The following is a 13,961-nucleotide window of genomic DNA, read 5'->3' on the forward strand; positions in this document are numbered from 1 at the left end:
AATAATTTGAAAGGATATATGCATCCCTGTGTTCATTGCAGCATTATTTTTTTAAAAATGTTTTTATTGATTATATTGTTACAATAGTTCCAATTTTCTCCCCTTTACTCCCCTCCACCCAGCATCTCCCTCCCCCAGCAATCCCCCCCCCAAGTCCATACCCATGGTTCGTGTAAAATAACTATCCCTCCCTCTCAGATATTAAGACCCTTTGTAATCTTGTAAAGGACAATGGGCGAAGGTCTCAAGCTCCTCTAGCTGCTTCAAGCTGGACATGGTCGTCGTCCTACCTACCCTTGGGTCCAGAAAACCCTAATAAGAGTGGGGGTGTGGAGGGGAGGGTGGCCTTCCCACATGGGGAAGGATCGTGCAGACTCCAGGTCAGTTGGCTGTCCCCGGACAACGGCGTGCTTGGTTTAACAGGCTGGCGTCCTTGTTGTATTCTGGGGCAACAGATTTGGTGAAAAGGGTTAAAAGACATCATTCAATCCATAACCACTAGATGACAAAAGGCAGGGATTAATTTTTCAATGTCCCACATTAGGAGAAAGAAAAAAAGAAAAAAAGGGCTTCTTTGGAGGAAGGTGTGCTAGGCACCTCTCACCTGTCCAAAACCCTTTTGCCCACCATACTTAGTTTGGGCTGAGGGAAATAGTTTATGTTTCCCCCCTCTCAAACCTCTGGGCCCTTTCTGTCCAAGCCATTAGGATAGAAAAGAGAAACCAGTTTTAAAGTGAAGCCCACAGACCACCCCATTCTTCACCAACCCAGCCATTTAGTTCAGCCAAACCGTTGAGTCTCAGGAGGCAGCGCTGCAGAGAGGATTAAGTGAGGCTTATGTGTACATACAATCACTCAGGTAATGCAGTCATAGGCTTATGCCCTTTGAAAACAGAAAACACATGTTAATTTATGTAACATAACCCACAAACAAGTCTCTAAATCTGTAAGACTGTCTTATTGGGAAGACATCCAGTTGCAAGGCACTTGACATTCTACTTGCCTGCAACTTGAATATCTTTGATGATATCACAGACATGGTTTAATTTTCAAGTGAAACCATTTTTTAAATGAGAAGAAACTTTTAAGACTGTTAGTTGCCCTACTTTATAGTCTACTACTGATCATTGTGATTTTCCTTGAATAATGATTTTTCTCCCTAAGATTACCCTCCTTGTCTTTAAAGGGACTACATTAAGTCCATTTTTAATTTATCCTGTTCATTTGCATAAACATAGCAAGAGCAGCAAATGATCACTTATGATCTTTAGTTCTGCTTTGCTGGAACTTACCCAAGGAACATTTAGGGTGACCTTCAGTCTGCTCTTCAGGGCTCAGAAGCTGGGCCACATACCTGGCATTCATCCTTGCCTGTACACACCTGTCCTTTCCAAGTCTTTCTGGTTTTTCATTGTGCCTTAAGGTCCCTTCTGTCCATCTTTCAGGAAAACAACCTTCGTTCCTTCCCTGGAAAGATTGCTGTGAACTGCACAACCAACCATGGTAGCAGGCCTTTTATCTCACGGGCTTTTATTACCTTTGAAAGTCATTCCCAGTTCCTCAGGGCTTTTTGGTAACAACCTGAGCCCAAGTATGTCTCCTTTAGGCTTGACATTCCAGTCAAAGACTTGGTAAAAAAAAAAGGATAAAAAAGGAACCTCTATTGACAGCTGGCCTTATTAGTTCTATGCAAAGAAACTTACGTCATTACTTGTTTAGAATGCCAAACTCTGGAGAGATCAAATAGGGAGAAAAATATACAACGTGAAGGAAAATCTTTGTCCTAATATTCACTGAACTGGCATTTCCATTCTTCATATTTTCATTTTTCCCCCACTAAAAAAAAAATTTTTTGTTTTTCCATTACAGTTGTCTTACTTTTTTCCCCCTCTTGCTTCCCTGCACCCTGTCCCTCCCTTCCCCCACATTCAGTCCCTACTCAGTTGCCCATGTCCGTGGGTCATTTATACATGTTTTTTGACTTGACCCTTCTCCTTCTTACCCCCTTCTCCCCCTCCCACCTCCCCCCCTGTTACTGTTAGTCTACTTCTTGTTTACATAGCTCTGGTTCAACTTTGCTCATTTGTTTGTGTTGTTCATTAGTTTCCTGTAATAGGTGACATGCAGCATTATTTACCATAGCCAAAATCTGGAAACAGCTCAAGTACCCATCAGTAGATGAGTGGATTGGATAAAGCAGTGGTACATTTACAGAATGGAGTACTACATACTCAGCTGTAAAAAGGAAGAAAATTTTAACTTCTGTGACAGCATGGATAGACCTGGAAATTATAATGCTAATATGATCTCATGTATATGTGGAATCTAATCAACGAAGTAATTTAACAAACAAAATAGACACAGAAGCATAGATACATAGAACAGACTGACAGCTATCAGAGGGGAGAAAGCTAGGTTGGGGACTGGGTGAAAAAAGGTGAAGGGATTAAGCAAAAATAAAATACACATACACATATCAAGGTCTGTCCAGGAAGTATCTGGCCGTGTGCTGTGAAAAAGAGACATTTATTGAAGAAAATACAAGAAACATTGTAAATAGGGCAATGACGCCTCAGTACCCACCAAAGTAGGCACCTTGGGACCTCACACAGTTCTCCTAATTGCCATCAGCTGCTCAGTTGTATTTTCCTGAATTTCATCGATGTTCTGAAATCTCTTTCCTTTCCAAGGTCATTTTAGTTTTGGGAAAATCCAGAAGTCTCAGGGTGCCAAATCTTGGCTGTAGGGGTTCTGCGTCACCTGGGTAATTTGATGTTTCACCAAAAAACTCTTCACTAGACATGATGCATGAGCAGGTGAGTTGTTGTGATGAAGCTGTCAATCACCAGTTGCCCATAGCTGCAGCCTTCTGGATCATTGAAATACTTTCTGTGGAGAAATGTTCAAGCTTAACACAAAATTTGATGCAGATTTGTTGCTCTACTCAATCAGTCATTTTGAATGTGATGGCCACACGATACACGTGCTCACTCAACAGCATCTACTGCCTCCACTGACTAGTACAGTGTAGTCGTCATGGTTCATGCATGTGGACTGCAGTCTACTCTCCTTGGTTGCCCGGTTACAACGATGTCATGCAAACCATTCTCGTTATATTTACAATGGTTGGACTTTTTCCTGGCAGAGAAAAAGAGAGAGATGTATATATACATGTATATACATATGTGCATATATATATATATGACACATAGACATGGACTACATCAGTATGGTGACAGCCAGAGGGAAATGGAGGTATGAGGAGTTGGAAGTGGGCAAAGGGAGAATAAATGGGGACAGAAAGGGACTTGACTTTGGGTGGTGAGGGCACAATGCAGTATGCAGATGATGTTTTATTGTGTTGTACACTTGAAACTTATATGGTTTTATTAACCAATGTCACCCCAATAGATTCTATTTAGAAAAGGAAAGAACATCTGTGGGTATATAAAGGCCTTGTTACTGAAGAAGATATTCTTTGTGTGTCTTCAATTTGATCTTTTATTTTCAGAGAGTGGAAAGGGAGGGAGAAAGAGAGGGAGAGAAACATCAATCGGTTGCCTCTTTCACGCCCCCAACCAGGGAGCTGGCCCACAACCCAGGCCTGTACCCTGACTGGGAATCCAACCGGTGACGTTTTAATTCACAGGTCAGGGCTCAAACCACTGAGCACACCAGCCAGGGCTTCTATTTGATCTTTTGATAAAACTTTTTACCTATGTAAATGAAGTGGTTATTTATTTTAAATATGGGCTGATTCATATTTAATGCAAGTTATGATACTCTTTAAAGATTTAAATAGTATCAATAAACAAGCATGATAGTTTATTTATACAAGCAATATACATTTTGGATTAATGTTTTAATTTTAATATTTACATAACATAATATTTACCATTTTAACTATTTGAAAGTGTACAATTCAGTACATATACTATGTTGTACAACCATCACCATTATCTAGTTCCAGAACATTTTAATTACTCCAAAAGGAAATTTTACACCCATTAAACAGTCACTCTCATATCCTTCTTCATCTAATCCCTGGCAACCACCAATCTACTTTCTGTTTCTGGACTTGCCTATAAAGTCTCACAGCCATTAAAAATTTTAAATATCATGTCTCCCTGCCCCCACTTCCTTTTTCCTATCACGCAGTAGTGCTATAAAACATGAAACCTGTGTCATTGTTTGAAGTGTGTTTGCTTCTAAGGCATTTTAAATAAGCATTGATCTTCCTTTGTTCACCATCAGGTGTTTTGATAGTGAAATTTAAAATATATAGATATACAATCATTTTTCTCCTTTTTAAATTTTGATAATTGTATTTGAAGGGCTTTGCTCTCTGTGGCAACCTTGGAAAATAGCATCCTGTTGACATCTCATCTAAGTGATTTCTTATTTTTTTCTAAGTCCCTTGAAGACATTGATTTTATACATAGTAAGCATTCAATACATAAATATTTGTTAAATGAGTGAGTTGAAAGTGAGAACTTAAGCTTAAGCTGTGACTTTAAACTGCCAGTTTATATATTTTAAAAATGATAATTAAGGCAGGAAAAGTGATTAAAAACAAATTAGTTTGCTACTACAAAAACAGTAAAATTATGCTTATAGTAACTTTCATTTCTTTAAGTTATTTTTTTATTAAAAATAATTTGTAGAGACGTCCGGTCAAGATGGGGTGTAGGTAAACATGGCTCGCCTCATTGCACAACCACATCAAAATTACAACTAAACTATAGAACAACCGTCACTTAGAACCATCAAAAATCAAGTTGACTGTAAGTCCAACAACTATGAAATTAAAGAAGCCACATCCATCCAGACTGGTAGGATGGGCGGGGATGCAGAATGGGCTGGTGTCCCACATCCTTGTCTGCTGGGTAAAAATTCAGGAGGGATATCTCAGGAATAAGGAGTTCTGGTCCCATACCAAGCTCCCCAGCCCTGGGTTCCAGTGCCAGGAAGATAAGTCCCTATAACTTTGGGCTGCAAAAACCAGTGGGGATTTAGTCGGTGGAATAAACTGCTGGAGTCTCAAGCAGTTCCACTTAAGAAACGGACTTACACAAACTCACTCCCTATGAACTCCAGCACTGGGGTAACACTGAAAGGCACCAGTGGCATCACAGGAAGAGCTGGGGGACAGCATTCTCCCAGACAGAAAGGTGGACAGGGGCCATTGTCCCTTTCTGAACCCTCCCCCCACAGAGCCACAGAGCAAGCAGGCAGGTGCCATATCTGAGACTCCATCAACTTGGCTAACACTGTTTACCTTGCCCTGGAGATCCTCTGTGGCTCCATCCCACTCCATTTGTTAGCAGTGGCTTCTTCATATGAATGGCTGCTGTAGGCTCCTACTTCACAACTTCTGAAATACTCTCAAACAAGCAAAAGCCAGCCTCAGTTCACAGCTTAGCTTTGGCAGCCCTCGTACCTCTTGCTAAGTGGCTCCAGGGCCTGCACTAGCAGCAGCCTAGGATCACAGCATGGCTTTGCCTGGGAATCTCCAAGCCTAGCACAACTAGTAGCCATCTGCAGGTCACTTTATAGCTCATGCAGCGTGGCCCCAGGCAGAACACAAGTGGGGGCTGATTTGGCCTGTTCCACCCGGGAAACCCCAGAGCCTGCACACCCATGGTCTGTGGACAGATACAGACCATGTCAGAGCACCACTACCCTGCTCCTGCACAACTGATCATCCACAGAGGGCAGAGGTTGTGGTCAGTGGTCACAACCAGTCCTTGCAGCTGACTGGCCTAGGTTAATTCCTCCCATTGACCTGCTGTCAACAATCAAGGCTCAACTACAAGAGGAAGGTATACTCAGCCCACACGAGGGGCGCACCTCAAGTACCCAGCTTGGGTGATAAGGGAGGCTGTGCCACTGGATCCTGCAGGACACCTACTACATTAGGCCACACTACCAAGACACAGAGTCAAAGTAGCTCCACCCAGTACACAGAAACAAACACAGGGAGGCTGTCAAAACAAAGAGACAAAGACACATGGTCCAAATGAAAGAAAAGATCAAAGCTCCAGAGAAAGCTAAATGAAATGGAGATAAGCAGTCTATCAGATGCAGAGTTTAAAACACTGGTTCAAGGAACTTAGTGAGTACCTCAACAGCATAAAAAAGACCCAGTCAGAAACAAGGGATACACTAATTGAAATAAAGAACAATTTACAGGAAAACAACAGTAGAGTGGATGAAGCCGAGAATCAAATCAATGATTTGAAACATAAAGAAGCAAAAAGCAAGCAATCAGAACAACAAGAAGAAAAAATAATCCAAAAAATGAGGATAGTATAAGCATCCTCTGGGACAAATTCAAGCGTTCCAACAATTCACATCATAGGAGTGCCAGAAGAGAAAGAAAGAGCAAGACATTCGAAATCTATTTGAAAAAACAAAGAAAATTTCCCTAATTTGGTGAAGGAAATAAACATGCAAGTCCAGGAAGCACAGAGTCCCAAACAAGATGGATGCAAAGAGGCCTTCTCCCAGACACATCATAATTAAAATGCCAAAGGTTAAAGATAAAGATAATATCTTAAAAGCAGCAAGCTAGTAGCAGTTAATTACCTGCATGGGAGTTCCCATAATACTCTCAATTGATTTCTCAAAAGTAACTTTGCAGGCTAGAAGGGATTGTCAAGAAACATATGAAGTCATGAAAAGCAGGGACCTACAGCCAAGATTGCTCTACCCAACAAAGATATATAATTTAGAATCGAAGAGCAGATAAAGAGCTTCCCAGACAAGAAAAAACTAAAGGAGTTCATCATCACCAAATCATTATTCTATGGAATGTTAAAGGGACTTAAATATTTAAGAAAAAGATCAAAACTGTGAGAAATAAAATGGCAATAAATACGTATCTATCAACAATTGAATCTAAAAAACTAAGCAAACAAGAGGAACAGAGGACAGAATCATGGATACAGAGAGCTTTTTGTGGTTACGAAGTGGGAGGGGGTGTGGGGAAATGGGTGAAGAGGTGAGGGGATTAAGAAGCACAAATAGGTAGTCACAGAGTAGCCACGGGGATGTAAATTATAATATAGGAAATGGAGTAGCCAAAGAATTTATATGCATAATCCATGGACATGAACAATGGTATGGGGATTGCCTGAGGAGGTAGCAGGTGCTAGATGGAGGGGGCAAAGGGGGAAAAACTGGGACAGCTGTAATAGCATAAACAATAAAATACAATTAAAAATAATTTATGTATTTTACACTGAGAAGATGCTACCATGTTATTGGTATTTCTAAACAATATGAGTGACTACTTCATGATTAAGACCATTTGTTCCTGCTTAGTAGACAAATTTTATAATTATCATCATTCTACTAAAACATTTAAGTCATGAAATACTCTTTTCTTGACTTTGATGATACTACCCCTTTCCTTGTTCTCCTCCTCTCTCTTTTTCTACTCATTTTCAAGGCTCTTTTTCATTCATCTTTTCCTTTTAGCACTCTTTGAGTTGTTTCATAGTTGCTATCCTCTTCTCAGTTTTTTTTCCCCTTAGCGTCTACTGTACCTATTACTCATGATTCCCAAATCTCTAGCTCCAGTCTACAACTTGCTGGGGCACTCCAGACCCACATTCTTACACATGCTTCAGACTCAACATATATAACATTAATTCTTTCCATCCAGACTTGCTCTCTTCCTCTTTTCCATTTTAGTTAATGCTAGTACTATTTACTCTTTGTACAATGAGAGACTACCATCATCTTATTTCCAAAGCTCCACCAGATCTTATAATTTCTACCATCTAAATTTTTTCTAATTTGACCCATTTTCTCCATCACCATTACTCTTTTTAGTTCAGGCTGTCTAATTTCTCATATATAGTAATTTTGTGCTCTGCTTATAGTGTTCTTTCCTCTAGTTTTGTTTCAGTTCCTTTTTTATAAGAAGCAGCAGTGAATATTTTAGACTGCAAATTAATATTATCACTATCCTGCTTAAAATGCTTTGGTGGCTTTCATTGCATAGTCTGGGTGCTATAAATTAAATGTCTATAAATATAACACAAGTAATGTAAATAGTAGTAGTAATAACAACAGATATTTACTGATTGCCCATGCCAATAATGTTTTAAGCATTTAAGTGTTTAAACCTTATTTTACTTAATCCCTTTAAGGTATGTGATATGATCCCTATTTTCCAGATGAGAAATAAAACCAGAGTGTTTAAGTAACTTGCCTCAGATCAGAAAAGTCAGAATTTAAATCTAGAGAATTTGACTTCATAGCCTAAATTCATTCTTAACAATAATGTTATATACTGACTCCTTGTTAAATAGTCTTTGATTTGATATAACAGGAGTGGGCCGCTGTGCAAGCTAGAGAATGTATGCTTGGCCCAAAAGGGCAGTTACTACTCAGCTCCAGGTGATTGCTGACATGCAGTATTTTCAGATCGTTTTTTTTCTTTTTTCTTTTTTTACAACACATCATCTGTACACTGTATTGTGTGTTCACCACCCCAACTCAAGTCTCCATCCATCACCATTTATCCCACCTGTACCCTCCTCCACCTGCCTTCAAACCCTCCCCCCTTCGCTATCACACACTGTTGTTTCTTTTTTTTGCTCAATCCCTCAGCCTCACCCCCCACCTGTCACCCTGTTACTATCTATTACTCTGTGTCAGATCTTCCTGTTTTTCAGGAGTATGGGGGGTTCTGGACTTCAATGATAAATATCCTCTTCCAGGTAAAAGTAACAAAATAGGATAGTTCAGGTAAAAATAGCAAAACAAATCAGGGTAAAGGCCAACCAAATATCTCTGCATGCTGTATTCAGACAGGTAGCCTCTAGTTTCCAACCTTTGGTCTTCAGTATAAACAGTGCTTTCCTAGTTTAATCTCTCACAAGTAACTGCTTGTAGTCTAGCTACACTGGATGATTTTCTGTTCTTGTAAGTCTTAGGCTTTTTTTTGTGATCCTTACATGAGTGGCTTCCTCTGCCCCTTCTCTTTCTCTCATCCCTACCTTTCTTATGGCTTACTTCTCTTCATTATTCAAGACTAACCCTCTTGATTGGGGTAGGAGCTTTTATCTTTTTTCTATGCCCTGCCCCTAGTCTGTATTAGTTCCTCCTCCCGTGTGCTCCCATTACACCATGTACATGCTCATAGCCATCTGTCTGTCCCTCTCTATCCAGACTGTAAGTCCTTATTGTCTGTGTCCTGGTGTTAAGCATCTAGGTGTTAGGCCATTTAGAATCCATTTAGAGCTAGCTTATAAGCACAAAGGAAGAGCACTGATAGGCTCATGTAACCAAACTGTAGGGATTGGGGGTAGTCTTAGGGATGACCAGAACTAGAGCTTTAGATGCTGGCAGTGTTCTTGCTGTCTTGGGTCTCAGTTTTTGGATCTGCTTCATTCAGACGTGCTTTAGGCAGTCTGCCATAGATCAGGAACATGGCCTCTGGTGCCTCCAGACTCATCTCTACTTGTATACCTTCCCTTTGCTTCCAGTTAGAAAAATCTCAGGTGCTCTGATTGGCTCATCTTATGTCAAGTTTTTACCCCAGCACATCAAGATGGGTAAGAAACAGTGTGTACACACACACACAATTTAAAATCAGGGAAGATTTTCCTTAGGTAGTGACTTTAAAGTGTCACCTCACTATTTAAGAGTCAGTCAGACTTTGAGGAGGGAAAGAGTTTCAGCGTGTACTGCGATCCAGTGGAAAGGTGCCAAATATTTCTTTTAAAAAGATCTGTCCGTTTAATTTAAAAAACAGATTGCAGGGATCTAGGAGATGATGAGGATAAACCATTGTGCAGAAAAGAATTACCATAGCAGGCCTGACTGCTGTCCTTTAAAAGGCCTGCTTATAAGATTGACGCTTGACTGGCATCTGGGAACTTTGATTTTGGGAGGATTTCCACCAACCTTAGAACTAAAAAGAGTGGCTCACTTTGCCTAAACTGTACAAACATTGAGGTTTGTGCTGAACATACCTGCTTTCCTTTGGGGAGTCTAGAACTTTGGCATGTACTAGGCAGGGGGTGCCTCAGTGACCTGCTCCCAGTGGAAGTGCTGGGTACTAAGTCTCTTAATGAGCTTTCATGGTAAATATTTCACACGCTGTCACAACTCATTGCTAGGGGAATAGAGCATATCCTGTGTGACCTACTGGAGGAGGACTCTGAAAGTTTCTTCGGGACTTCACAATATGCCTTTTTCCTTAGCGGATGTTACTTTGTATCCTTTTGCTGTAATAAATCATAGGACTATATACTGCGTCATTTGAGTCCTAGTTAATCATCAAACCTAGAAGTGGTCTTGGGGACCCAAGACAACTTCTTAGGCTAAGATCATAGGTCCAGGCAAGAAAGGGTAAGAAGCCTGTTCTAGAGTGTTGGAACCGACTTGAGAGCTATTTTAAAAGTAGAATTGACAGAATTCAGAGATTGTTTTAATGTGGGGAGAAAGAAACAGGAAAGTATCAAAGATGTCTACAGGTTTCTGAATTTAACAGTTTCTGATTAAATGGTAATACCCATATACTAAGGGAACAGTATAAGATAATAGCAGGAGTACTGAATCTGAATGATGTGTATGGACTCAAGTTCAGACCTGGGTGCTTAGTAGCTTTGTTACCACTGGCACATCCTTTTGAAGCTTAGTTGTCCACTGAGACTATTCCGAGGATTGAATGAGACATTTGAGGAAATTTTCTTTTATTAGGTATTTATAAATATCAATTATGATTATTAAGCTACCACTTATTAAGTACCTAATATGTACCAGGCATTTTACATTATTGTTACTACAGTTTTTGCATTGATACAGTTTTCTTTGAGTTTTAAATCTCAGAATACCTAAAATATTGGCTTTATTTTTTTCTTTAGAAGTTCTATATTGTAGTGATTATGTTGTATTATATTATTTATAAAATGTACATCATATTAAAAGTAGATGAAGTATTGGTTTTAAGCACTCCCAGATGTTAAACACATGATGTCCAGTAAGGAGATTTGCCAAGGTTAGACAGCTATTCCAAGATTGATTGGCATTAGCACTCTGGTCTTCTAAAACACAGCACACCTTCTGTTATGCTAAATGCCTCTCATTTACATGGTTGATGGATGCATAAAAGAACTTTGCTTTCATAATTTCAGATCTGTTGAGTAGAAAATATACCATCATGTTATGATCTCATTTTATTAACTGAACAAAAATCAATTACATATGCAAAGAGTGGCATGTATTTGTGAAATTATCTTGAGTATAAAATGCCTAGATTCCAAAGAAATAATGCTCTTCTTTTTTTCTTATAGACCACTTCACCTGCATTGTAAAGGTGCTTTTTACCCTACTGTACACACAAGGTCTTGCTGCACTTTCAGTTAAATGCAATGAGGAAGATAGGTCAGCCTGGAAACACACAGGAGCTCTCAGAAAGGTTAGTGTCTTGTCTGAATTTGTCATTTGGTACTAAGGTAAACTCATTTAAGTTGGATGTATGAATGAATGAATGACATTAGGTGTTTGAAAGACAGAATGAGTTATTAATAGCATTTTAATTGGAAATGGAACACCTTCAGGTTAAAAAAGTTAGAAATGTTCCTCTTGTACAGTGAGGTCTTCTGCATCTATATCTGAACCTTGGCCTTTATCCCTTTATATTTGGGCAGTTTTGTTTTGTTTTTGCTACAAGCCTTAAACTTAGAGAAGTTGTAAATATTGTGCTAGCACAGTGAGGAAGTAATAAAATGTCTGCAGACTTAACCTATCTTTTTATCTTCTCGTCCCTATTGCCAGTCACCATCCAAAGGTGGCTTTTCACTCATCACTTCTAAATTTAAAAATCTTAAGGTGAAAGATGCATGAGAAGTTTATTGAGTGTAAATACTACTGTTATGTTTTAGATAACTTGATTATTGTACTTAAAATTTTAATATATTGGATTTTGTTTGAGGCTTCCTCTCCCCCCCCCCCCCCCCCCCCGCATTGGGATTGTAACTTTGCCCTCAGGTATTTTATATGCTTAAAAATAAAATATACTAAACCTAAAAAAAAAAAAAATTTAACCTTTCCTTTTTTTTTCTTTTCATTATTTAAATATGCTTTATTGATTATGCTGTTACAGTTGTCCCAATATTTTTTTCCTCTTCTCCCCTCCACCCAGTGATCCCCCTCCCTCCAGTTGTCCCCACCTTAGTCCATGCCCATTGGTTGTGCATATAGTTCTTTTCAACATCTTCCTATCTACTCCACTCCCTCCTACTATGCTTCTTAATTCCTGTACCATCTCCCTTCCTTACCCCCCTTCCCCTCCCCGCTGACCTCCCCCCAAAATGTTCCCCATACCTAAAATTCTTTTCCCACTCTCGTTGCCTACTTAGTTTGCCTTTGTTTCGGTTCCCTAGCTTCTGTTGTTGGTTGTTGTGATACAGTTTTCATCTTAATGTTCATAGTTCTGATCCTCTTTCTTCTAAACAAGTCCCTTTAACATTTCATATAGCAGTGGTTTGGATCTGATGAACTCCTTTAGATTTATTTTGTCCTGGAAGCAGTTTCTCTGCCCTTCTATTCTGAATGACAGCTTTGCTGGATAGCGTAATCGTGGTTGTAGGTTTTTGCTTTTCATTACTTTGAATATTTCTTGCCAGTCCCTTCTTGCTTGCAGTTTCTTTTGAGAAATCAACTGACAGTCTTATTGGGACCCCTTTGTATGTAATTCTCTTCTTCTCTGTTGCTGCTTTTGAGATTCTCTGTTTATCCTTAATTTTTGACATTTTGATTATAATGTGTCTTGGTGTGGTTCTCCCTGGGTCCAGTTTCTTTGGAACTCTCTGGGCTTCCTGGACTGGTAAGTCTATTTCCTTCCCTAAGTTAGGGAAGTTCTGCTTCATTATATTTTCACATAATTTTTCATTTCTAGTTCTTCTTCTTCTTCTTCACCTTCTGGCAACCCTATAATTTAGATGTCGGCCCGCTTATAGCTGTCTGATAAGTTTCTAAGCCTCTCCTCATTTTCCTCACTTTTTGTTTCCTCTTTCTGCACTGGTTGACTGTTTGTTTCTTCCTATGCTCCAATTTGTTGATTTGATCCCTGGTTTTCTTGTCCTCACACTAGTTGTGTATGTGTTTTTGTTCATTTCAGGAGGACTAGCCTTCATTCCTTCCCTGTGTTGTTTAAGATCTGTCTGTAAGCACTTTTATAACCAAAGCTCTGAACTGTGCCTCAGAAAGATTTCCTATTTGCTGCTTTGATTAGAAATTTGCTGTCTGGTCAGCTGTGTCACTGGGATCTCTATCATGATCTGTGCCATCCTGAACAGTTTTGTGTTTACCTTTGCTTCCTGGGCAGGGCTGTCACACCTCGTACACTATAGGGGGCAGAACCCTGTGCACTCATCACAACTGGGTGTTTTCTGTGGGGTTGGGGGGTCCAAGATGGATTCCTGCCGTTCAATCTCCATTGAGATAGACTGGGAGCCTCCTCCTCTATCCCCACCCCCACCGGGCCTCACAGTCCAAGGCAATGGGGATCTGCCTTCCCCGGCTTTGGGACTGCAAGCTGATGGGTCTGGTCTGCAGCCAGGGGTGCTCCCCAGGCGCTTCTCGCCTCCCCTTAAATACGGGTGTCTGTGCTTACCGCTGCCCTGCCGCTGTCACTGCTGCTGCCGCGGACAGCGCAGCTTGACGTCTCCTCACTGGCTTTGCCCCTCCTACCTGTCCAGATGAGCACCACTTCTTTATAACTTCATACATTGGACTTCCATTTATTTTCTGGAACTTCTGGTTATTCTTAGTTGTGGAGGGAGACAGAGCATGTCAAGTCTAGGCTTCCATCTTGGCCAGAAGTCTGCTGTGTTTGTTTGCTTCTGTGTCCCAGGCAGAGCTGTAGCTCCTGTTACGTTGTAAGGGGCAGAGCCTTAGGGACTCGTCAGTACAGGGCGACCTGTTTCACCACGTTGTGG

General features: G+C 40.2%; 1 protein-coding gene across 6 annotated transcripts in view; it reads left to right on the plus strand.

The window, feature by feature from the left end:
- The window catches only part of UBR3 (ubiquitin protein ligase E3 component n-recognin 3), a 210,608-nt gene that overhangs the window by 181,720 nt on the left and 14,927 nt on the right, over positions 1 to 13,961 (plus strand). For all 6 annotated transcript variants that reach the window (XM_090280628.1, XM_090280637.1, XM_090280645.1 and 3 more), the window contains one exon: positions 11,313 to 11,437. In XM_090280628.1, coding sequence (XP_090136754.1) covers positions 11,313 to 11,437 — 125 coding nt within the window. The remainder of the gene's footprint in view (positions 1 to 11,312; positions 11,438 to 13,961) is intronic.

This window comes from Furipterus horrens, unplaced genomic scaffold (genome assembly GCF_987537825.1).
Source record: "Furipterus horrens unplaced genomic scaffold, mFurHor1.1.pri manual_scaffold_1, whole genome shotgun sequence".
NCBI classification, from domain to species: Eukaryota; Metazoa; Chordata; class Mammalia; order Chiroptera; family Furipteridae; genus Furipterus; species Furipterus horrens.